Genomic DNA, 25,830 nt, shown 5'->3' with positions numbered 1-25,830 from the left:
ATACAGGTATCTTGCAGTCATGACAGATCAGATCAATACAGGCATCTAGCAATCATGACAAATCAGATCAATACAGGCATCTAGCAGTCATGACAAATCAGATCAATACAGGTGTCTAGCAGTCATGACAGATCAGATCAATACAGGTATCTAGCAGTCATGACAGATCAGATCAATACAGGTGTCTAGCAGTCATGACAGATCAGATCAATACAGGCATCTAGCAGTCATCACAGATCAGATCAACAGGTGTCTAGCAGTCATGACAGATCAGATCAACAGGTGTCTAGCAGTCATGACAGATCAGATCAACAGGTGTCTAGCAGTCATGACAGATCAGATCAACAGGTGTCTAGCAGTCATGACAGATCAGATCAACAGGTATCTAGCAGTCATGACAGATCAGATCAATACAGGTGTCTAGCAATCATGACAGATCAGATCAATACAAGTTTCACGCTCACGACAGGTCAAATCAACAGGTATCTAGCAGTCATGACAGATCAGATCAATACAGGTGTCTAGCAGTCATGACAGATCAGATCAACAGGTATCTAGCAGTCATGACAGATCAGATCAACACAGGTATCTAGCAGTCATGACAGATCAGATCAATACAGGTATCTAGCAATCATGACAGATCAGATCAATACAGGTGTCTAGCAGTCATGACAGATCAGATCAACAGGTGTCTAGCAGTCATGACAGATCAGATCAACAGGTATCTAGCAGTCATGACAGATCAGATCAATACAGGTGTCTAGCAGTCATGACAGATCAGATCAATACAGGTGTCTAGCAGTCATGACAGATCAGATCAACAGGTGTCTAGCAGTCATGACAGATCAGATCAATACAGGTGTCTAGCAGTCATGACAGATCAGATCAACAGGCATCTAGCAGTCATGACAGATCAGATCAACAGGTGTCTAGCAGTCATGACAGATCAGATCAATACAGGTGTCTAGCAGTCATGACAGATCAGATGAACAGGTATCTAGCAGTCATGACAGATCAGATCAATACAGGTGTCTAGCAGTCATGACAGATCAGATCAACAGGTGTCTAGCAGTCATGGCAGATCAGATCAACAGGTGTCTAGCAGTCATGACAGATCAGATGAACAGGTATCTAGCAGTCATGACAGATCAGATCAATACAGGTGTCTAGCAGTCATGACAGATCAGATCAACAAGTGTCCAGCCATCTCAGCACATAACAGATTCCCGCCAAAGAGCAAAAATGATGCAAGGGAATTTTGTTGATAACTAATATGGTATAATTCAGTATTAATGACAACATTTGTTGATAACTGATATGATATACCACAGTATCAATGATAAGATTTGGTGATAACTGATATGGTATAATACAGTATGAATGACAAGATTTGTTGATTAACTTGTTCTTAATAAGGAGGCAAATTCTTATGAAAATAAAAACAATCCTCAGACAACAGTAGTTCTGATATATTTTCAAGACAAGCTAACATCATGAATTTGTCAGAAACAAACACAGAGGACTGTAAATGAATTTCTCTTACCAGAACAGAAGCCAAATCTGATTTTTTTTCTCTCTCTCCAAACAACACATGCACATGCATGCATGCACACTCACACCCACACATCTAATCTTCATCTCTCTCTCACAAGCAGACAATGTTTTAAACACACACACCTTTTCAGCAAAGATTTTTAAAAAAAAGAAAAAAAAGAAGAGATTGTAAATGTGACCAAAACTTCCAGATAGTTACATTTATTTTCATAAAATGATATCAGCTACAAAGATGCTGTTTTCCAGAACAGCCAGACTTGGCTTTCTGGTAATGTAAGCCTACAGAGAAAGCTTGCATCGAATGGACAGTCCACTTTTAGTAGTTACATAAACTACACAGGCTGTCCACAATACAGCTTGAATCACATGGACAGTCCACAGTTAGTTACATAAACTACACAGACTGTCTACAATACAACTTGAATTACATGAACAGTCCATAGTTAGTTGCTACATTTGCTACACAGGCTGTCTACAATACAGCTTGAATTACATGAACAGTCCATAGTTAGTTGCTACATTAGCTACACAGGCTTTCCACAATACAGCTTGAATTACATTAACAGTCCATAGTTAGTTGCTACATTAGCTACACAGGCTGTCTACAATACAGCTTGAATCACATGGACAGTCCACAGTTAACAGCTACATTAGCTACACAGGCTGTCTAAAATGCAGCTTTAACTCATTCTATATTGCCTGATGACTTAATTCATTATACTCTGTGTACTGGCCGTTTGATTATCTTACAAGAAAAATACCTAAAAACAAATATGAATGCAAGTACATACAGCTGTGAAATTTTGTGTTGATATAAAGAATAGAATGGACTAACAATGTTTCAAAGCACTCACTTTATTATTGACTGATTTATCATATTTTGAAAGAAAAATCCATTTTTTTCATAACTGACATAAAGGGGGGGGGGGGGGGGGGGGGTGTCTTTCGCATATAATAGAAATTTTACAAATGTGGTATTTGTGTCCATAGGCACTTCCTCACTGTGGCAACTGAATGGGCAAATGCGTATGCATAGTGGATGTCCACTATAGAACCAGCCTGCATTCAACTTTGAGCCACAGTACTTGCCGAAATTGACGGAGACGCCATCTTGTTGAGTGAGCAAGTGAGATGGCAGAGCTGGGTGAGTGTACGCTTGCATGTATTGTACTCAGACAAAGGCATTCTCAGCCACAATAAAAGTACAGGTGCACTTTGGGGTGACTGTAGAACAGAGCTGTGCCGCTTAGTTTCGCACAAGACCGTTAACCTATGAACTATGAATTTTTAAACTCGCGGTACACTATAGACACCACAGTAACAAAGCGTTACGCGCATGAGGTACGCTATAGCGTACCTTAGTATAGAAAGAGTTAATAATGGACAGTCCACAGTTATTACCTACATTAGCTACACAGGCTGTCTACAATACAGCTTGCATCCCGTGGACAGTCCACAGTTAGCAGCAACATTACTTACAGAAGCTGTCTACAATACAGCTTGCAACATGTGGAAAATCCAGTTATTAGCTACACAGGCTGTCTACAATACAGCTTGAATTATATGGACAGTTCACAGTCATTAGTTACATTAGCTGTCTACAATACAGCTTTAACACACAATTATTAGCTACATGGACTCTCTACAATACAGCTTGCTCACGACACTGGCTGCAGGGGCCCTGTACAATAGAGCTTACCCAACACCCCCGGATCCGCGCTCTGGGAAATAGCAGCAATCACAATGTTAGGCTGGTGGCACACTTGATATGACAATAAAACATGAGCTTAATTGGTTATCAATGTAGCTGTTATTTTAGTCATATTTCCTACCTAACATTTGCATATTAAAGCCACAAAAACTTACCGAACCAATGGGACATTTTTTCATGTTCTTACTGGTATTTCACATCCTTCTCTTTCCTGCTTACGTCTCTTGAATCAAGACATATGTCATTTTCCTTCTGCATGAATTAAAAAAAAAAGAGAAAAAAAAAAGAAAAAAAAAAAAAAGAGTGAAAGTCATACACTATCCTGTTTCCAACTTACAGAAAATGTTCAGTAATGTTACAATTATTTCTGGAGAGTTCCTGAAGCAGAATCTCCAGTACTATTTCACCTCTTTTGGTTTGCCATATGGCATACAAAACGAAAACAACACACCATGCTAAAACAGCAAGGGATGCTTAAAGCACAAGGACACACGCATACACCATGCCTTAAAAAGAAGTGTTAAGAGGAACACACACACAACATGCTGAAGGGCTGTGAAAAGGGACACACAAACACAATGCTTTAACTTCTTCTTTGTTCGTGGCCTGCAACTCCCACGTTCACTCGTATGTACACGAGTGGGCTTTTACGCGTATGACCGTTTTTACCCCGCCATGTAGGCAGCCATACTCCGCTTTCGGGGGTGTGCATGCTGGGTATGTACTTGTTTTCATAACCCACCGAACGCTGACATGGATTACAGGATCTTTAACGTGCGTATTTGATCTCTTGCTTGCGTGTACACACAAAGGGGGTTCAGGCACTAGCAGGTCTGCACATATGTTGACCTGGGAGATCGGAAAAATCTCCATCCTTTACCCACAGGCGCCGTCACCGAGATTCGAACCCGGGACCGTCAGATTGAAAGTCCAACGCTTTAACCATCTGGCTATTGCGCCCGTCAATGCTTTAACAATAAGAAGAGTTACAACTCTTACCCCCCCCCCCCCCCTCCAAAAAAAAAAAAAACCAAGAAAAAAGAAGGGAAAAAACCAAACAAAACAGACGCTATAACCAACACCACACGAGTCGCAAACCACAAGACAGAGTGTGCAAAAAGGAACACACAACAGGATCAAACAAGGGATGTACAGAAACAGAAAACAATACCAGGAGTATCAAACAAACAACGCAACATGCTGCAGCAATGAGAGATGTGCAGAGTTACACACAGCAGACACACACACACACACACACACATTGTTCTCCTTTCTCATAACCATTCCTTCCTTTGCGTTATGTGCTTGCTGCGTATTTTGAGTATTGTACATGATGATGTTTTTTGGTTTTTTTTGTGTGTATTGCACAGATCACTTTAAGTGTTTGTGCTTGCTGCGTATTTTGAGTACTGTGCATGATGATGTTTTTGTGTGTGTGTGTGTATTGCATAGATCACTTTAAGTGTTTGTGCTTGCTGCGTATTTTGAGTACTGTGCATGATGATGGTTTTTTGTGTGTGCGTGTTGCATAGATCACTTGAAGTGTTTGTTTTGATGTCTGCACAGGGTTATGTATGGAAGTTGTTGTTTTGGCATCTGAATGCATGTTTTATACAGCAATTTTTATGCTGTGCAGCACGACTGGGCATGCTTTGCAGAGATGGGCGCAGTACAGATTACATTATCATTTCATTATCACCATTAACATGTATGCATGTACGTTTGTATGTATAGTATATATAATTTGCTATGGTCATTGACCTTACTATGTACTTTTGATGCACTGTCTTGTCATAGTTTGTAGTTCAAAATTAAAGAGTAACGAGGCTAGGAGAGTAAAGGGTTAACAAACAATAAAGAGTGGTAACTCTCTTCATACACAAGGGACACAACTTCAAGTCAATGCCGCTTATGCCACAGATTCAGCCAGCACACAGGTAAACAAAAGGTACATTGGAACAAACCCAGACACTTCCTCAAAAAGGAAGCGCCGGGCCTGTCCTTATACCAATCATTTGACATGTGCACAACAGCAGCAAAGACAAGAACAAATGTGCAAACACAAATTAGCTTTTATTCAAGACTGGCATAGCCTCTTTAATCCTGAACAAGCCACACAGAACACATGGACAATACAGAACAAACACATGGTTGCCTCGGTGGTTTATCAACTGGAAATGAACAAATAATGAGGCCAGAAGATGAAATGTTTAACAAATAGTAAAGAGTGGTAACTCTCTCCATTACACAAGGGACACAACTTCAAGTCAATGCTGCTTATGCCACAGATTCAGCCAGCACATAGGTAAACAAGATGTACACTGGAACAAACCCAGACACTTCCTCAAAAACAGGAAGCTCTGGGCCTGTCCTGGCACCCATCATTTGACATGGGCACACAGCAGCGATGACAGAAGAAGTGTGAAAACACAAATTAGCTTTTTAGTCAAGACTGGCATAGCCTTCCTGTAATGTTTGCTCACTTAGTTGGACCAGCCTTCATGATTTGATGGATGTTGTAGTGTGTTGTGGTGTATGTTTGTTTAGTGTGTTGTAGTGTATGTTTATTTGAGCAGTTGTACTGTCAAGCTCTTAGAGCAATGTCATTTGATTAGGTGCTACATAAACAAATTAAACAAATCTATTACTAAGACAATAATGATAATGATAATAATAACAATTATACTACTACTACTACTACCAATAACAATAATAATAATAACACCACCACCACCACCACCACCAACATCAATACTAATGATAATAATACTAATGATGATAATAACAACAACAACAACAATAATAATAATAATAATAATAATAAAAACTACAATAACAGTGATAACAACAACAACACTAATAATAACAACAAAAATGACAATAAAAACAACAACAAAACCGTATCAATAACACTAATAATAACAATAAGAACAACACTACTGTGACTACTACTAATAACAACAGTATCAATAGCAATAACAACAACAGGAATAACAACAACAATAGTAATGAAAAAAATAATCATCATCATCATCATCATCGTTATCATCATTACTACTATCATCACCACGACAACCCGGCTCACCTGGGGCATGGAGTGAGACAGGGGCCGCCCCCCCGCCCCTCCGTGCTGCTGCTGTCCGGTCGACCCCCTGAATCCCTGGGGAGGGGGGATGATGAGGGGGCCCGTAGCTGCCAGCTCCGCCCCCTCGTCGTCCTCCTCCGCGATGCTCTCCCTCACCCCCACCGCCCAAGCAGGCCCATCGCCCGCCGGCCCCGGCACCCCCCAGGCCCCTGCACCATCGCCATCGCCCTCCGGGTCGGTGGGGGCGTGTCTGTGGCTGGGGCGGACTGACGATTTGGCTGTCCCCTCGCGGATGGGCACGGCAAAGCCGCTGATGGCTGGGGGCTCCTCTGATGTGCTCTCCTCCACAAACCTGAACCGACAGCAATGTATTCTTTGTCAGTTTTTTTTTCTCTGCGATCTTCTCCACAAACCTGAACCAACAGCAATGTATTCTTTGTGGGTTTTTTTTCTCTGCGATCTCCTCCACAAACCTGAACCGACAGCAATGTGTTCTTTGTGGGTTTTTTTTTCTCTACGATCTTCTCCACAAACCTGAAGCAACAGCAATGTCTTCTTTGTGAGTTTTTTTTTCTTTGTGATCTTCTCCACAAACCTGAACCAACAGCAATGTATTCTTTGTGGATTTTTTTCTCTGCAATCTTCTCCACAAACCTGAACCAACAGCAATGTCTTCTTTGTGTGTGTGTGTGTGTGTGTGTGTGTGTGTGTGTGTGTGTGTGTATGTTTGTCCGTGTGTGTGTGTGTGTGTGTGTGTGTGTGTGTGTGTGTGTTTTTCTGTGCTCCCTTCTGTCGGTCTTGTTAAATTTTTACCACATTGAAAGAAAAAGGCAAGAGGAAAAATGAAAATGAAACTGAAAATAAAAAAAGGTCAGCCAAGCTAACGATGAGTGTGCTGACTGCCATTCATCGTCTTCTTTAAAGTCTATAACGTTTTCAAAGGCACAGGCGAAGTGTACATGTTGGGCAGTGACAAAAACGTCTGCAGCATGCAGCCAATGTGTGTTGTATGTCTTTATACTTTGTGTGTGTGTGTTGATCTGTGTGTGTGTGTGTGTGTTCATACACAAAGGGGAAATGGCCCCAGCAAGTTGGCACATATCTGTGAATGTGGGGAAAAATACATCTCCCCCCCCTTGAGGGTTGGCACAGAGATCACACTGAGAAACACCCCCCTCCCCCTCCCACCTCCTCCACCACACACATTACACTGACAATAAAGTGACATGTCTTGTATCACACACGCACCAACACACACTCTCACTCATACACACATGCCGACACTTACATACATACAAAGACACACATACATACACACACACTCGCATATATACACACATTCACACACATTAAACTTGACATGTCATATGTCAGACACACACACACTCTCACACACACACACACACACACACACACACACTCTCAACCACATGTACAAACACACACACACACAATTCTGTGTCTTGTATCACAAACACAAACACACACATTCACACACACACACACATTAAACTTGACATGTCATATGTCACACACACACACACACACACACACACACACACACACTCTCAACCACATGTACAAACACACACACACACAATTCTGTGTCTTGTATCACAAACACAAACACACACACACACATTAAACTTGACATGTCATATGTCAGACACACACACACACACACACACACACACACATTAAACTTGACATGTCATATGTCAGACACACACAAACACACACTCTCACACACACATGTACAAACACACACACACACAATTCTGTGTCTTGTATCACAAACACACACAGACACAGACACACACACACACATTAAACTGACATGTCATATGTCAGACAGACAAACAGACAGAAACACACACACACACACACACGTACACACACACACACAAACACTCGTAAAAAAACACACACACACATACTTACACACCCTCACTCCACCCCCCTCCCCCTCCAACACCCCCCCCCCCCCCCAAACCTGGTGTCACTGTGCTGTGGCTGTCCCCTGGAGTACTTAGGACCGGGCACCACCGCTGACTGCCCCCTCTCCCTCTCCCTCTCTCGGCCAGGCTGGGGGTGCAGGGGGGTGGTGTAGCCCCGCGCCGGAGAGATCTCCAAGGACGGCTGCTGGGGCGGGGACCTTATGGTTCAAAGAAAAGAAAAAGAAGTCTGTTTATATAGCGCCTTATGAAAAAATTCGTCTCTTAAGTGCTTTACTATTACAATAGTTCCTTTATAAAAACAACAACACGTGTGTGTGTGTGTGTGTGTGTGTGTATGGTCACATACATCACATTGCTGAATTAAGCATCTAAAATTATAATATAACTGGTCACATACATAGATTATTTTGATTCATTTTATGGCATAATCTCTTTAAATTGTCCTCTCTTACTTATGTTTCAAATGATAGGTGTGTGTTTGTGGGGGTGTTTGAGTGAATGCTTTTAGTGCTATTGTAAAGCGTGTTGAACTTAAGAACATGTGCTATAGCAACACAATACAAAAAAACTGGTCACATACATCACAATGCTGAACTAACAGACATCCAAAACCCCAATACAACTGGTCACATAGTGATAACAAACTCTAGAGAGGACTGTACAATAGGTCTTCAGAGAAGAAGCCCCCCTTCAGTTAAGCGTTTCGGCCCAGAAATCTTTACACTCTAAGGGGGCCGGGCTGCACCCAGGTCATGACTCCTGGATGCCCTTGTATACACAATACAACTGGTCACATACATCACAATGCTGAACAGACATCTAAAACACGATACTGAACTAACAGACATCTAAAATCACGATGCTGAACAGACATCTAAAATCACAAGACTGAACTAACAGACATCTAAAATCACAAGACTGAACTAACAGACATCTAAAATCACAAGACTGAACTAACAGACATCTAAAATCACAAGACTGAACTAACAGACATCTAAAATCACAAGACTGAACTCACAGACATCTAAAAACACAATACAGAAGTAACAGACATCTAAAATCACAATTCTGAACTAACAGACAACTAAAATCACGATGCTGAACAGACATCTAAAATCACGATGCTGAACTGACATCTAAAATCACAATACTGAACTAACAGACATCTAAAATCACAATGCTGAACTAACAGACATCTAAAAACACAATACTGAACTAACAGACATCTAAAATCACAATACTGAACTAACAGACATCTAAAAACACAATACTGAACTAACAGACATCTAAAAACACAATACTGAACTAACAGACATCTAAAATCACAATACTGAACTAACAGACATCTAAAAACACAATACTGAACTAACAGACATCTAAAAACACAATACTGAACTAATAGACATCTAAAAACACGATGCTGAATTAAAAGACATCTAAAATCACAAGACTGAACTAACAGACATCTAAAATCACGATGCTGAATTAAAAGACATCTAAAATCACGATTCTGAACTAACAGATATCTAAAATCACGATGCTGAACTGACATCTAAAATCACAATGCTGAACTAACAGACATCTAAAAACACAATACTGAACTCACAGACCTCTAAAATCATGATGCTGAACTAACAGACATCTAAAATCATGATGCTGAACTGACAGACATCTAAAAACACAATACTGAACTAACAGACATCTAAAAACACAATGCTGAACTAACAGACATCTAAAATCACAATACTGAACTAACAGACATCTAAAAACACAATACTGAACAAACAGACATCCAAATTAACAGACCTCTAAAGTCACAACACTGAACTAACAGACATCTAAAAACACAACACTGAACTAACAGAGATCTAAAAACACAATACTGAACAAACAGACATCTAAAAAAAAAACAATACTGAACAAACAGACATCCAAATTAACAGACCTCTAAAGTCACAACACTGAACTAACAGACCTCTAAAGTCACAACACTGAACTAACAGACCTGGCATCCCTGTCTCTCTCCTGGCTGCCCACTCCTCCCCCGCCCAGTCGACCCTTCTTTTTCTTCTTCTTCTTCTTCTCCTTGATGGGCTGCTCGGTGGGCATGAACATGTCGTGGACTGGGGGCTTGGGGGCGTGAGGCAGGGGGGTCAGCATGGCTGGGGGGATCTTCCGCCCCTCGACCGACACGCCGCCTGCAGTGTTCAACAAACAACTGTTCAGTCACAGAGGGAGAGAGGGAGGGAGGGAGGGAGGGAGAGAGAGAGAGAGGGAGAGGAGGGACGTGTTTATGTTGGTGTCTTGGTGTGATTGCACACGTTAATTTTCCATGTGGATTGATAAAGTGTTTTTTGAAAGAAAGGGAGGGTGGGAGAGAGAGAGACAGACAGACAGAGAGAGAGAGAGAGAGAGAGAGAGAATGAATGAATGAATGTTTTGTTGCATTCAGGCCATAGGCATCATTGCATTGGGATGCTGGGAAGGGGGACGTGCTGACAATAGCATTCCTTTGACATTCCTATGAATATTAGAAATCATCCAATGCTCTGAAGTTGCATGTAACAAAAACAACGATTTTGTACAGGATTGGTATAAATATATCCCGTAATGTCAGATATATATTCATCATTTTACTAAAATGGATTTTCATACGACATTTACTATCACACACGTATCTAGAAATGTTCTTCTTCATTGATTAGTTATCGCTTCTTGTGTGCGCTTAATTGAATAAAAAAATATATTTTGCTACAGAACGAGATCGTTTTTTATCTACACCATAGAGAGAGAGAGAGAGAGAGAGAGAGAGAGAGAGAGAGAGAGAGAGAGAGAGAGAGAGAGAGAGACAGAGAGAGAGAGAGAACACAAGAGAGAGAGAGAGAGAGAGAGAGAGAGAGAGAGAGAGACAGAGACAGAGAGACAGAGAGAGAGAGAGAACACAGGGAGTTTAAGACAGAGAGAGAGAGAACGAGAGAGCGAGAGAGAGAGACACAGAGAGAGAGGCTCATGATGGTTTATGTACTTAGCCCCTTGTGAAGGGGAGTGTGGACAATAAATTACAGTTATAAATGGTAGAACAAAAAGAATGAAGACACAACGATAAATATTACAAGACAGTCAACAAATTAGGGAAAAAACAATGTGTGTTGTTAAAGGCTTTATAAAGATACACAGATATATATAGAGCAACACTGTCATCAGTACACATTAACAATAAAGTTGATTTAAAGAAGCAAGGGTGCTAATAATATTTGGACCAAATATATCTTTCTCTAATATGTTTTAGTCCTTTGCAACCAAGAACAAAATCCACTTCATCTTCCTTTGAATGTCTGCATTCCAGCACATTAAATCAGAATCCTACTTTCTTTGTATCTAAAACAATGCCCAGTGAAATCTGAGATGCTTAGTCGAAAACTTGTCATGATACATTTCAAATGTCTATCCAAATTCAAATGCAGGTATGGCTTTACGGCAGATTTGGAGGTGCCTCCACCCTGTTTTCCCTCTGTAGAAAATATGAGGTGCCCACCTCCCACCCCCTTCTTTTACCTGTAGATTTGGAGCTACCTCCCCCTTCCTTCACCTGTAGATTTGCAGTGCCCACCTCCCACCCTCCTTTCCTCACCTGTAGATATGGAGGTGACCCCACCCCCCCTCCTTTCCTCACCTGTAGATATGGCAGGTGCCCCACCTCCCACCTTCCTTTCCTCACCTGTAGATATGGAGGTGACCCCCACCCACCCTCCTTTCCTCACCTGTAGATTTGGAGGTGACCCCCCACCCACCCTCCTTTCCTCACCTGTAGATATGGAGGTGACCCCCCACCCACCCTCCTTTCCTCACCTGTAGATATGGAGGTGACCCTCCACCCACCCTCCTTTCCTCACCTCACCTGTAGATTTGGAGGTGACCCTCCACCCACCCTCCTTTCCTCACCTGTAGATATGGAGGTGACCCTCCACCCACCCTCCTTTCCTCACCTCACCTGTAGATTTGGAGGTGACCCTCCACCCACCCTCCTTTCCTCACCTGTAGATATGGAGGTGACCCCCCACCCACCCTCCTTTCCTCACCTGTAGATTTGCAGTGCCCACCTCCCACCCCCTTTCCTCACCTGTAGATTTGCAGTGCCCACCTCCCACCCCCCTTTCCTCACCTGTAGATATGGAGGTGACCCCCCACCCACCCTCCTTTCCTCACCTGTAGATATGGAGGTGACCCCCCACCCACCCTCCTTTCCTCACCTGTAGATTTGCAGTGCCCACCTCCCACCATCCTTTCCTCACCTGTAGATTTGGATGTGCCGCCACCTGAGTGAGGCCTATTGGGGTCTGCGTTGCTGCCGGCACCACCTGAACCCCCTCCTCCTCCTCCTCCTCCTCCTGAGGCAGCGGGCCCCACCCCAACGCTGACCTGGGTACGACTGCTGACCTGGTCTGAGCTCTGGGAGGACAGGGGCGGGCTGGCCACCTGCTCTAAAGTGTCCCCCCCTCCACCTCCTCCCTGCGCACCTGGTGACGCCTGCTGCACAGTAAAGGTGTTGCTCTGTGGGTGGTAGTGGCTCTTCCATCCACCTCCCCCAATAACGCCTGACCCCACACCCCTCCCCCCACCCAACTGAAATGGTGGCAGGTGTCAGATACTTAACATGTATACACACACACACATACACACACACACACACACACAAAGACTCTGGCCCAACACTCAGCTTAAATCACAGACTGACATACGTTTACAGTTGGGCCAACACCAAACTGAGAGCTGTATTATCAACGGTTTTTTCATTGTCAATGGGAAATCGTTTACAGCTTAGTCTTTTGTGATGGACTATGACTCTCAACCTAGGAGGCAAGATTACACTGGCTCTTTGTGCTGCAGCCTTGGGGGCTATAGTTGGCCTTGGGGAATCATCCCAACACCGACTGTCCTAAAAACCCTCTTGGCCGAGAGAGTGGGGATGTTAACTTGGGCAAGGCACTTTCCACTATAATCAAATTCTAGCCCAAATAGTCGGAACAGCAGTTGCCTCCTCTGCTGTTCTGATGGTCATAGTTGGACACGACTGACTTTCATAAATATATCTAATATACATGCACAGGACTTAGTGAAAGATTTTCTTCTTGTGCTGTTGATTATGTACATGTCTCTGTGAGTGTGTATGTGTGCATGCCTGAAATCTGATAGAACGACACAGGAAACACATGATGAGCGCCCAATGGCAGTCGTCAGTCGGGTCTACCCAGGTAGGCAGTCTGTTGTGCAAATGACCCCGAGTTTGTAAAGCTCTTAGAGCTTGGTCTTTGACCAAGGATAGGCACTGTATCAGACGTCCATAGCATTCATCATCATTCATTCATTCATCTGTAACTGTAGTATTTTGTGACATGTTTTCACTAAAACACTGTTTTAAACAAAATGGTGATAGGATGAACGTCTTTAAATGTGTTCTTTTACCATACAAAGGGGTCTATTTTACCAACCAAGGGGTCCATTTTACCAACAGTGAGGTCCACATTACCAAACAAATGGTCCATCTTAACCAGGACAGTGGGGTCAATTTTACCAACCTTCTGGTCCACTTTACCAACAGCGGGGTCCATTTTACCAACAATATGGACCATTTTACCAAAACAATGGTTTCATTTTGCCAAAAATGAGGTATATTTTACTAAAAGTGGGGTTTGTTTTACAAAACAGTCAACCCTTACATGTATTGTATATCTCACACACACTTGCCAATCAACCCTCAAGTTACTCACTTCACATGTACTCACATCAGACATCCCATTCAACTTGTATTCACATCATACGTCCCATTCAACATGTATTCACATCAGACGTCCCATTCAACTTGTATTCACATCATACGTCCCATTCAACATGTATTCACATCACACGTCCCATTCAACATGTATTCACATCAACGTCCCATTCAACATGTATTCACATCAGACGTCCCATTCAACATATATTCACATCAACGTCCCATTCAACATGTATTCACATCAACGTCCCATTTAACCCTCACATTACTCACATCAACGTCCCATTTAACCCTCACATTACTCTCATCACACGTCCCATTTAACCCTCACATTACTAACATTAAACATTCCAGTTAACCCTCACATTACCCATATCAGACATCCCAGTTAACCCTCACATTACTCATATCAGACATGCCATTTAACCCTCACATTACTCACATCAGACGTCCCATTTAACCCTAACATTACTCACATCAGATGTCCAATTCAACCCTCACAATACTCACATCAGACATGCCATTCAACCCACACATTTTACCAACAATGTGGTCCATTCTATCAAAACAGTGGGGTCCATTTTACTGATAGCGTGGACAATTTTAACAAAACAGTGGTTTCATTCTAGCAACAATGAGGTACATTTTACCATCAGCGGGGTCCATTTTACCAATAGCGTGGAGCAATTTCACAAAACAGTGGGGTTCATTTTGCCAACAATGATGTACATTTTACCAAAAGTTGGGTCCATTTTACCAAAAGTTGGGTCCATTTTACAACAGTCAACCCTTACATGACGTGTATGTGTGACACATACAGTACAATGGTGTGGAGCAATTTTACCAAAACAGTGGGGTTCATTATGCCAACAATGAGGTACAATTTACCAAAAGTGGGGTCCATTTTACAGCAGTCAACCCTTACATGACTTGTACTGTATGTGTCACAGATACACTTCTAAATCAACTGTTACATGTACTATATGTCTAACACACACTTCCCTCACATTCAACACACACACACATGTACTCACATCAGCCGCCCTGTGTGCTGTCTGTGGTGGAGGGGGAGGGGGGTGAGGGTGGTGGTGACGAGCCCCCTGCGACCTCTGGGGGTCAGCACCGGAAGGGGCGGGACCCGAACTCGAACCCCCACCTCTCCCCGGGGACCGCTGGGCCTGCTGGGACGAGCGCAGCGAGGGTCTGGGGGGAGCCTGGGGGGAGCTGGACGCCTTGGTGCCGGCAGGGGGCTGGCTGCTGACGACGGGCTGACCTCCCTTGGTGCTGGAGCGTTTGTTGTGGGTGGCCTCCCCTTGGTGCTCTCCTGCCTGTTGTTGTTGGCAGAAAGGGCAGTTGGTTAGGGAACAGCATTCAGCTGTCATCGAATGGGAAGAAGACCAAATGGAACAAACAAACAAACAAACAAAAAAACTCCAACAATAACAACACAAAACACTGAAGGACATGGGTAGTCAGAAAGCACAGTGTAATATGACATAAAGCACACACACACACACACACACACACACACACACACACACAGAGACAGAGAAGCGTATGATATGTTACACATGCATGTGTATGTATATTCATATCATTGATGTTTCTTTGTTGAAATAACTATATATATTATATCATGAAAACAAAGGTCTTATACTTTTTCTTCTGTATATATCTGCATCTTCCTGATCATCTAAAGAACCTTTTTTTTATTTATTTTTTTTAATTTGTCTACAGCTTTGCTGTGAGAGATATAAACACAGTTTTATTTCTTCTTTTTGTTTCTTCCTGTTGATCTGTCTCTCTGTGTCATCTTTTTTTTTCTTTTCTTCCCTCCCCCCCTCTCTCTTTCACTTTCTCTCTTCCCCTCTCCCTTTCACTCTCTCTCTCCCCCTCTCCCTTTCACTTTCTCTCTCCCCCTCCCCCTTTCACTTTCTCTCTCCCCCTCTCTTTTTCACTTTCTCTCTCCCCTTCTCCCTCTCTCTTTCACTTTCTCTCTCCCCCTCTCCCTTTCACTTTCTCTATCCCCTTCTCCCTCTCTCTTTCACTTTCTCTCTCCCCCTCTCTTTTTCACTTTCTCTCTCCCCTTCTCCCTCTCTCTTTCACTTTCTCTCTCCCCCTCTCCCTTTCACTTTCTCTATCCCCTTCTCCCTCTCTCTTTCACTTTCTCTCTCCCCCTCTCCCTCTCTCTTTCACTTTCTCTCTCCCCCTCTCTTTTTCACTTTCTCTCTCCCCTTCTCCCTCTCTCTTTCACTTTCTCCCCCTCTCCCTTTCACTTTCTCTATCCCCTTCTCCCTCTCTCTTTCACTTTCTCTCTTCCCCTCTCCCTTTCACTTTCTCTCTCCCCCTCTCCCTCTCTCTTTCACTTTCTCTCTCCCCCTCCCCCTCTCTCTTTCACTTTCTCTCTCCCCCTCTCCCTCTCTCTTTCACTTTCTCTCTCCCCCTCCCCCTTTCACTTTCTCTCTCCCCCTCTCCCTCTCTCTTTCACTTTCTCTCTCCCCCTCCCCCTTTCACTTTCTCTCTCCCCCTCTCCCTCTCTCTTTCACTTTCTCTCTCCCCCTCTCCCTTTCACTTTCTCTCTCTCTCTCTCCCCCTCTCCCTTTCACTCTCCCCCTCTCTCTTTCACTTTCTCTCTCCCCTCTCCCTCACTTTCTCTCTCCCCCTCTCCCTTTCTCTCTCCCCCTCTCTCTTTCACTTTCTCTCTCCCCCTCTCCCTCTCTCTTTCACTTTCTCTCTTCCCCTCTCCCTCACTTTCTCTCTCCCCCTCTCCCTTTCACTTTCTCTCTCCCCCTCTCCCTCTCTCTTTCACTTTCTCTCTCCCCCTCTCCCTTTCACTTTCTCTCTCTCTCCCCCTCCCCCTTTCACTTTCTCTCTCCCCCTCTCCCTCTCTCTTTCACTTTCTCTCTCCCCCTCTCCCTTTCACTTTCTCTCTCTCTCCCCCTCCCCCTTTCACTTTCTCTCTCCCCCTCTCCCTCTCTCTTTCACTTTCTCTCTCCCCCTCTCCCTTTCACTTTCTCTCTCCCCCTCTCCCTCTCTCTTTCACTTTCTCTCTTCCCCTCTCTCTCACTTTCTCTCTCCCCCTCTCCCTTTCACTTTCTCTCTCTCTCCCCCTCTCCCTTTCACTTTCTCTCTCTCTCCCCCTCTCCCTCTCTCTTTCACTTTCTCTCTCCCACTCTCCCTCTCTCGTTTTTCCTCATCTCTGTATATAGATGTGTTTATCTTTTCCTTTACTTCGTTTCTCTGAATCATCGGAAGAAATGGCACATGCAATGAATGTGACATGCGGATATATATATATCTCTCAAAGAGAAAATAAAAAGGAAAGAAAGGAAAAAAAAAGAAAGAAAAAAAAGAGCCGAGATGTGAGTTCTGATACAGCAGTTCAGTTTAGATACTCAAGGAGGCATCACTGTGTTCAGACAATTCCATACAGGCTACAACAAGTCTGCCAAGCACATGCCTGACGAGCAGCATAATTGAATACACTTAGAATGTAAATACGCTAAAGCACATCTGTCAAGCAGATGCCTGACCAGCAATGTAAGCCAGCGAGCTTACAGCAACTGATGAAGATGTAAGGAGACACAGACACAGGTATTTAATTCATAAAGGCTACAGCCTTTTAGAAGGGGGATAAAACATGAAGAAATGAAAGTAGAATATCTAATCTCACAGAAATTTCTTGTTGTTAGAAAGGTACTTTGTCTTTTTAGTACTTAAAAAAAGAATTGATGGCAAAACTGTTTACCAAGATTTTTCTTTGTAGATGGCAAACTGTTAACTCTTTCACTGCTGTAGGCGACAAGACAAGACAGTTCATCACCATAGATGACTTCAGTCCACATCAAGGGGTCATGTCAAAAGGACCGTTTTTCACATGGTAACAAAGTTTGACAGCTGCAGCCAACTTCCCTGCGCCATTGGAAATTGACTAAACTTCCTCCATTGACCAAGATTTTAAGTGAAAAAGTCCACTGTGCTGCTATGACATGAACCAAATCTTGTAACTAAGAACGTCGAGCCTAAAACATTTGGCAATGGGAAGTGTTTTTCACTCAGCTACCTGGCAGTGAAAGAGTTAACAAAATTTTTGTTTGTAGATGACAAAGTGTTAAACAGAATTTTTGTTTGTAGATGACAAAGTGTTAAACAGAATTTTTGTTTGTAGATGACAAAGGGTTAAACAAAATTTTTGTTTGTAGATGACAAAGGGTTAAACAGAATTTTTGTTTGTAGATGACAAAGTGTTAAACAAAATTTTTGTTTGTAGATGACAAAGGGTTAAACAGAATTTTTGTTTGTAGATGACAAAGTGTTTAACAAGATGTTTGTTTGTAGATGACAAACTGTTTAACAAGATTTTCATCTGTAGATGACAAAGTGTTTAACAAGATGTTTGTTTGTAGATGACAAACTATTTAACAAGATTTTCATCTGTAGATGACAAAGTGTTTAACAAGATGTTTGTTTGTAGATGACAAACTGTTTAACAAGATTTTCATCTGTAGATGACAAAGTGTTTAACAAGATGTTTGTAGATGACAAAGTGTTTAACAAGATTTTCACTTGTAAATGACAAACTGTTTAACAAGATATTCATTTGTAAATGACAAACTGTTTAAACAAAAAATTTTCATTTGTAAATGACAAACTGTTCAACAAGATTTTCATTTATCTGTAAATGACAAAGGCAAAAAAAAAAGAAAAAAGAAAAAAAAGGGGGGGGGGGTGCGGGGGGGGCAAAGACAAGAGTGAGAAGGATCACCGTGGTGTGTGAGAACGACGGAGCAGTGGTAGGCGGGTGGGGAGGCGCCACCGGCTGAAACCCTCCTCCTTTCGAACGTCGAGGTGGCGGCTGTGGTTGCTGCTGCTTCTGCTTCTGCTGCTGCTGCTGTTGTTGCTGTCGCTGCTGGGCCAGTGTTGGCGCTCTCCTCGGCTGACCTGCGCTGACCTGAGCCTGTGGGGGAGGGGGAGGAGACGGGTGGATGTAAGGGCCGTGGTGGCCGTTGTGCTGGTTCTCTGTGTCGTCAATGTCCGACACGTCCATGCCGCCTTCGCTGACGTTGTCGATGTCGTCCTCTCCGTTGATGGCCACGTCGTTGATGACGTTGAACATGTCGATGTCGTCCGTCATGTTGGAGTCTTGCCGGCCACCGGACAGGAAGTTGTTGTTGGTGGCTGCCATGCGAGTGTTGACCGCCACCTTGACGACACAAGAAACAACACAATGGTCACCTTGACGACACAAGAAACAGCACAATGGTCAACTTGACGACACAAGAAACAACACAATGGTCACCTTGACGACACAAAAAGCAACACAGCGGTCACCTTGATGACACAAAAAAAACAGCACAACAGTTATCTTGACGACACAAAAAAACAGCACAACAGCCACCTTAACAACACAAAATGCAGCACAACGGTCACCTTGACAACACAAACAGAACAACAGTAACCTTCACCTTGACAACACAAACCGCACAACAGTCACCTTCATGACACAAACAGCACACCCGTCACCTTGACAACACAAACAGCACAACAGTCACCTTGGCTACACAAATAGCAGAACAATGTCTCACAATGGCCACCAAACAAGTTCACATTTACATCACAAACAATACAATAGTGTGTCACAAACAAGACTTCTGTACTGTGTTAACACTACTTTTCATTTAAAATCACACACACACACACACACATATATATATTTTTTTTATTATTTTTTTTATTTTTTTTTTATATATATATATTTTTTTTAACAACTGACAGTAACACTGATAGTTGGGACATAAATTGCCTCCTCTGCTATTCAAACAGCCATAGTCGTATACGACTGAGTGTCATACATGACAGTAACTTGACAAAAAAGATTGTCATATGAAAATGTGGAATGATTTTGAAAAAAAAACTCTGCTCAATATGAAAACAATGCCCATATGCATGTACAAATATGTACAGATATGACTGACTGTCACATACATACAGACATGACTGATGTCACATACAGACATGACTGACTGTTGCATACAGACATGACTGACTGTCACATACATACAGACATGACTGATGTCACATACATACAGACATGACTGATGTCACATACAGACATGACTGACTGTTGCATACAGACATGACTGACTGTCACATACATACAGACATGACTGATGTCACATACAGACATGACTGACTGTCACATACATACAGACATGACTGACTGTCATACATACAGACATGACTGACTGTCATACATACAGACATGACTGACTGTCACATACATACAGACATTATTGACTGTCATACATACAGACATGACTGTCGCATACATACAGACATTATTGACGGGTCATACATACAGACATGACTGATGTCACATACATACAGACATGACTGTCACATACATACAGACATGACTGATGTCACATACATACAGACATGACTGTCACATACATACAGACATGACTGATGTCACATACATACAGACATGACTGACTGTCACATACATACAGACATGACTGACTGTCGCATACAGACATGACTGATGTCACATACATACAGACATGACTGACTGTCACATACATACAGACATGACTGACTGTCGCATACAGACATGACTGATGTCACATACATACAGACATGATTGACTGTCATACATACAGACATGACTGACGTCACATACAGACATGACTGTTGTCACATACATACAGAAATGATTGACTGTCATACATACAGACATGACTGACGTCACATACAGACATGACTGACTGTCACATACATACAGACATGATTGACTGTCATATACATACAGACATGACTGTCACATACAGACATGACTGACTGTCACATACAGACATGACTGATGTCACATACATACAGACATGACTGACTGTCATACATACAGACATGACTGATGTCACATACATACAGACATGACTGTCACATACATACAGACATGACTGACTGTCACATACAGACATGACTGACTGACTCATATACATACAGACATGACTGTCACATACAGACATGACTGATGTCACATACATACAGACATGACTGTCACATACAGACATGACTGATGTCACATTACATACAGACATGACTGACTGTCACATACATACAGACGTTATTGACTGTCACATACATAAAGACATGACTGATGTCACATACATACAGACGTTATTGACTGTCACATACATACAGACATGATTGACTGTCATACATACAGACATGACTGACTGTCACATACAGACATGACTGACTGACGTCACATACAGACATGACTGATGTCACATACATACAGACATTATTGACTGTCACATACATACAGACATGATTGACTGTCATACATTCAGACATGATTGACTGTCATACATACAGACATGACTGATGTCACATACATACAGACATGACTGATGTCACATACATACAGACATGACTGACTGTCACACATACAGACATGACTGACTGTCACATACATACAGACATGACTGACTGTCATACATACAGACATGACTGACTGTCATACATACAGACATGACTGACTGACTGTCACATACAGACATGACTGCCACATACAGACATGGCTTACTGTCACATATATACAGACATGACTGATGTCACATACAGACATGACTGACTGACTGTCATGCACACAGACATGACTGACACACAGACATGACTGCCACACAGACACGACTGCCACACAGCCATGACTGACACACTGACACACAGCCATGACAGACACACAGACACGACTGACACCCAGACAGGACTGACACACAGGCATGACTGACACAGACATGACTGACACACACACATGACTGACACACAGACATGACTGACACACAGACATGACTGACACAGACATGACTGACACACACACATGACTGACACACAGACACGACTGACACCCAGACATGACTGACACACAGACACGACTGACACCCAGACATGACTGACACACAACACAGACATGACTGACACAGACATGACTGACACACACACATGACTGACACACACACATGACTGACACACACACATAAACATGACTGACACACAGACACGACTGACACACAGACATGACTGACACACAGCCATGACAGACACACACACATGACTGACACACACACATGACTGACACACAGACATGACAGACACACAGACATGACAGACACACACACATGACAGACACACACACACATGACAGACACACACACATGACAGACACACACACATGACAGACACACACACATGACAGACACACACACACACGACAGACACACAGACATGACAGACACACAGACATGACAGACACACACACATGACAGACACACAGCCATGACAGACACACAGACATGACAGACACGACTGACACAGACATGACTGACACACAGACACAGACATGACAGACACACACAGACATGACAGACACACAGACAAGACTAACACACACACAGACATGACAGACACACAGACAAGACTAACACACACACAGACATGACAGACACACAGCCATGACTGACACACAGACACACCTCAAGCCTCTCTTTCTTCCTCTCATGTCCGGCACTGTGCATCTTCCTGTTGGCTGTCGCAGCCTGGTCCCGCTCTCTGTCCCGGTTCGGTGTCGTCAGACTGTTGGCGCGGCGGTGCAGCATCCGGTTGGTGCGTGGCCGCTTCGGGGGGTGGGGCGGGGTGATGGGGGTGGACTGGCCGGACCATGTGCGAAAAGTCTGTGGGAAGAAAGACGCGACCGGATGACTGTCGACTGGTTGCGCTTCTTCTTTTTAACAGGCTGACAAAATTCACAAGCGCTCTGTTTATCCACCGTCTCAATTTGCTGAACCTTAGCAAACTGTGCTCAAACTAAAGACATAAAAAAAACAACCCAACAACACGCAATAATACAATAAAAGAAATATTCAAATTTTCGGTCTATAGAGCTTTTTCACAGATGAAAGACCTGATGTGAAAAATGACATATGAAGTATGACACGTATTTGTGTGATATATACCACTCCCTCTCTCAGTGCCTTCAGTGATGTGTTTGTTGTCTGCTGGACTGCTGCACACCCACAGTGCCGGCTCCACACACTCAGCCAAGTGCAGAAAAGACGATGAGACACCAAGGCACCATCCCATGTTTTAGTCAGACTGCTTTCAACCTGTATGTCTGCAGTTGGTAGCGCCAGAATTTCTCACGTCTCTTCCTGACAGAGGTGCTTGATGTGTGGATGTGCTCAATGGCTGTACAACCTTTCCTAACTGTTGAACATCAGTTTTAGAAATCCAAATTTTTCTTCACTTTCATATTGCCTGTGGACTAATGCCGCTACAGACTTTCCAAACAACTAACACATTTACAATACAATAAATGTCTCTAAATATTTCCAAACAACAAACACATTTACAATACAACAAATGTCTCTGAATATTTCCAAACAACCAACACATTTACAATACAACAAATGTCTCTAAATATTTCCAAACAACTAACACATCTACAAAACAACTAATGCTTGTACATACATTCCACACAACTAACAAATTCACAATACAACTCATGCCTCTGCTAACTGTCCACAGATCTAACAGATTTACAATGCAACCAATACCTCTGCAGACTTTTAAAATAACTAACATGTCCACACATTTACAATACAACTAGTGCCTCTAGACAATTCTCCACACAACCAACATTTACAATACAACTTATGTCTATACATTCTTCCACACAACTAACAGATCTACACATCTACAACACAACTCCTCCTCACTATAAACAAAGTCATCGCGCAAGTCACCAGTCATCCTTCATCCCATAGCCCAACCCACCCACCCCCAGGATGACCAGATGGTCCTCGTGGATCCCGAACTACACATACATTCTTCCACACAACTAACAGATCTACACATCTACAACACAACTAATGCCTTTACAAACTTACCACACAACTAACAGATCTACACACTTACAACACAACTGATGCCTTTACAAGCTTACCACACAACTAACAGATCTACACACTTACAACACAAATGATGTCTTTACAAGCTTACCACACAACCAACAGATCTATACATTTGCAACACAACTCATGCCTCTGTTGTTGACACGGACTTAGGGATTGAAGATATATGTGAAGATGATATCAGTTTAGTCCTTTTCCAGTGCAAGCACGCTAATGGCTGACGAGTCCGATCTTGAAGATCGGCATTCTTCCACCACAGCTGTTGGAAAATGTGTAGTCTGTGGAGGGTGTGTGCATGCAGGTGTGTGTGTGTGCATGCACACACATATGCGTGTGTGTGTGTGTTTTCAATGGTGGAAAGGTGGTATTGCCCTTACGCTTGCTTTGCTGTGACTCTGTTCTCAGTGTGATTCTGTCATGCATGTTGTATGCCAAATTTGACTGTTTTTGCTTGTGATCTGCATGTATCACAGACTTCACCACAATTAATTTCTCTTACTGAGATAATCAAATTACTCTGAAATTGTGGTTCTGGTGAGTTTTGTCTGGCAGAATAGTTAAACCACTCCTCTGCCAATGCAGAGTCTGGTGGGTCTGGGTTCGAATCCTGCTCTAGCCCCTTTCTCCCAGGTTTGACTGGAAACTAGAACTGAGCGTCTAGCAGTCTGGAACAGTCAATAAACTGAGGTCCTGTGTGCAGCATGCACTTTGCGCACTAGAAAAGAACCCATGGCGACAAAGAGTGTTGTCCTCTGGCAAAATTATGTAGAAGAAATCCACTCTGATAGGTACACAGATATATGTGCATGAACTCAAGGCCTGACAAGAGCTTTGGGTTATGCTGCTGTCAGGCATCTGTTTAGCAGATGTGGTGTAGTGAAGATATGGACTGGTCCGAATGCAGTGACGCCTCCTTGAGAAACTGAAACTGAAACTGCCCTCCCTGTTCTGTTCAGTCACAACACAACCAATGTCCTTCCTGTTCAGTCACAACACAACCAATGCCCTCCCTGTTGATTCACAACACAACCAATGTCCTTCCTGTTCAGTCACAACACAACCAATGCCCTCCCTGTTGTCACAACACAACCAATGTCCTTCCTGTTCAGTCACAACACAACCAATGCCCTCCCTGTTGTCACAACACAACCAATGTCCTCCCTGTTCAGTCACAACACAACCAATGCCCTCCCTGTTCAGTCACAACACAACCAATGTCCTTCCTGTTCAGTCACAACACAACCAATGTCCTTCCTGTTCAGTCACAACACAACCAATGTCCTCCCTGTTCAGTCACAACACAACCAATGCCCTCCCTGTTCAGTCACAACACAACCAATGTCCTCCCTGTTCAGTCACAACACAACCAATGTCCTCCCTGTTCTGTTCAGTCACAACACAACCAATGTCCTTCCTGTTCAGTGACAACACAACCAATGTCCTCCCTGTTCTGTTCAGTCACAACACAACCAATGTCCTCCCTGTTCAGTCACAACACAACCAATGTCCTTCCTGTTCAGTCACAACACAACCAATGCCCTCCCTGTTTAGTCACACAACCAATGTCCTCCCTGTTCAGTCACAACACAACCAATGCCCTCCCTGTTTAGTCACACAACCAATGTCCTCCCTGTTCTGTTCAGTCACAACACAACCAATGCCCTCCCTGTTCAGTCACAACACAACCAATGCCCTCCCTGTTCAGTCACAACACAACCAATGCCCTCCCTGTTTAGTCACACAACCAATGTCCTCCCTGTTCAGTCACAACACAA

At 43.1% G+C, this 25,830-nt stretch overlaps 1 protein-coding gene across 3 annotated transcripts in view; it reads right to left on the bottom strand.

Moving 5' to 3' along the window:
• LOC143302367 (uncharacterized) overlaps window positions 1–25,830 on the bottom strand; it is a 59,684-nt gene that overhangs the window by 5,143 nt on the left and 28,711 nt on the right. Inside the window, exons 10-17 of one of the 3 annotated variants that reach the window (XM_076617019.1) lie at window positions 22,619–22,816; window positions 18,847–19,284; window positions 15,116–15,409; window positions 12,601–12,838; window positions 10,314–10,506; window positions 8,344–8,505; window positions 6,351–6,702; window positions 3,254–3,275 (exon numbers count right to left, since the gene is read on the bottom strand). In XM_076617019.1, coding sequence (XP_076473134.1) covers window positions 3,254–3,275; window positions 6,351–6,702; window positions 8,344–8,505; window positions 10,314–10,506; window positions 12,601–12,838; window positions 15,116–15,409; window positions 18,847–19,284; window positions 22,619–22,816 — 1,897 coding nt within the window. The remainder of the gene's footprint in view (window positions 1–3,253; window positions 3,276–6,350; window positions 6,703–8,343; window positions 8,506–10,313; window positions 10,507–12,600; window positions 12,839–15,115; window positions 15,410–18,846; window positions 19,285–22,618; window positions 22,817–25,830) is intronic. The other 2 variants (XM_076617017.1, XM_076617018.1) reach the window with 2 other exon arrangements.

This window comes from Babylonia areolata, chromosome 29, assembly GCF_041734735.1.
Source record: "Babylonia areolata isolate BAREFJ2019XMU chromosome 29, ASM4173473v1, whole genome shotgun sequence".
Taxonomy (NCBI): Eukaryota; Metazoa; Mollusca; class Gastropoda; order Neogastropoda; family Buccinidae; genus Babylonia; species Babylonia areolata.
The sequence above is the reverse complement of the archived record's forward strand: the minus strand, read 5'-3'. Positions and strand labels throughout refer to the sequence as shown.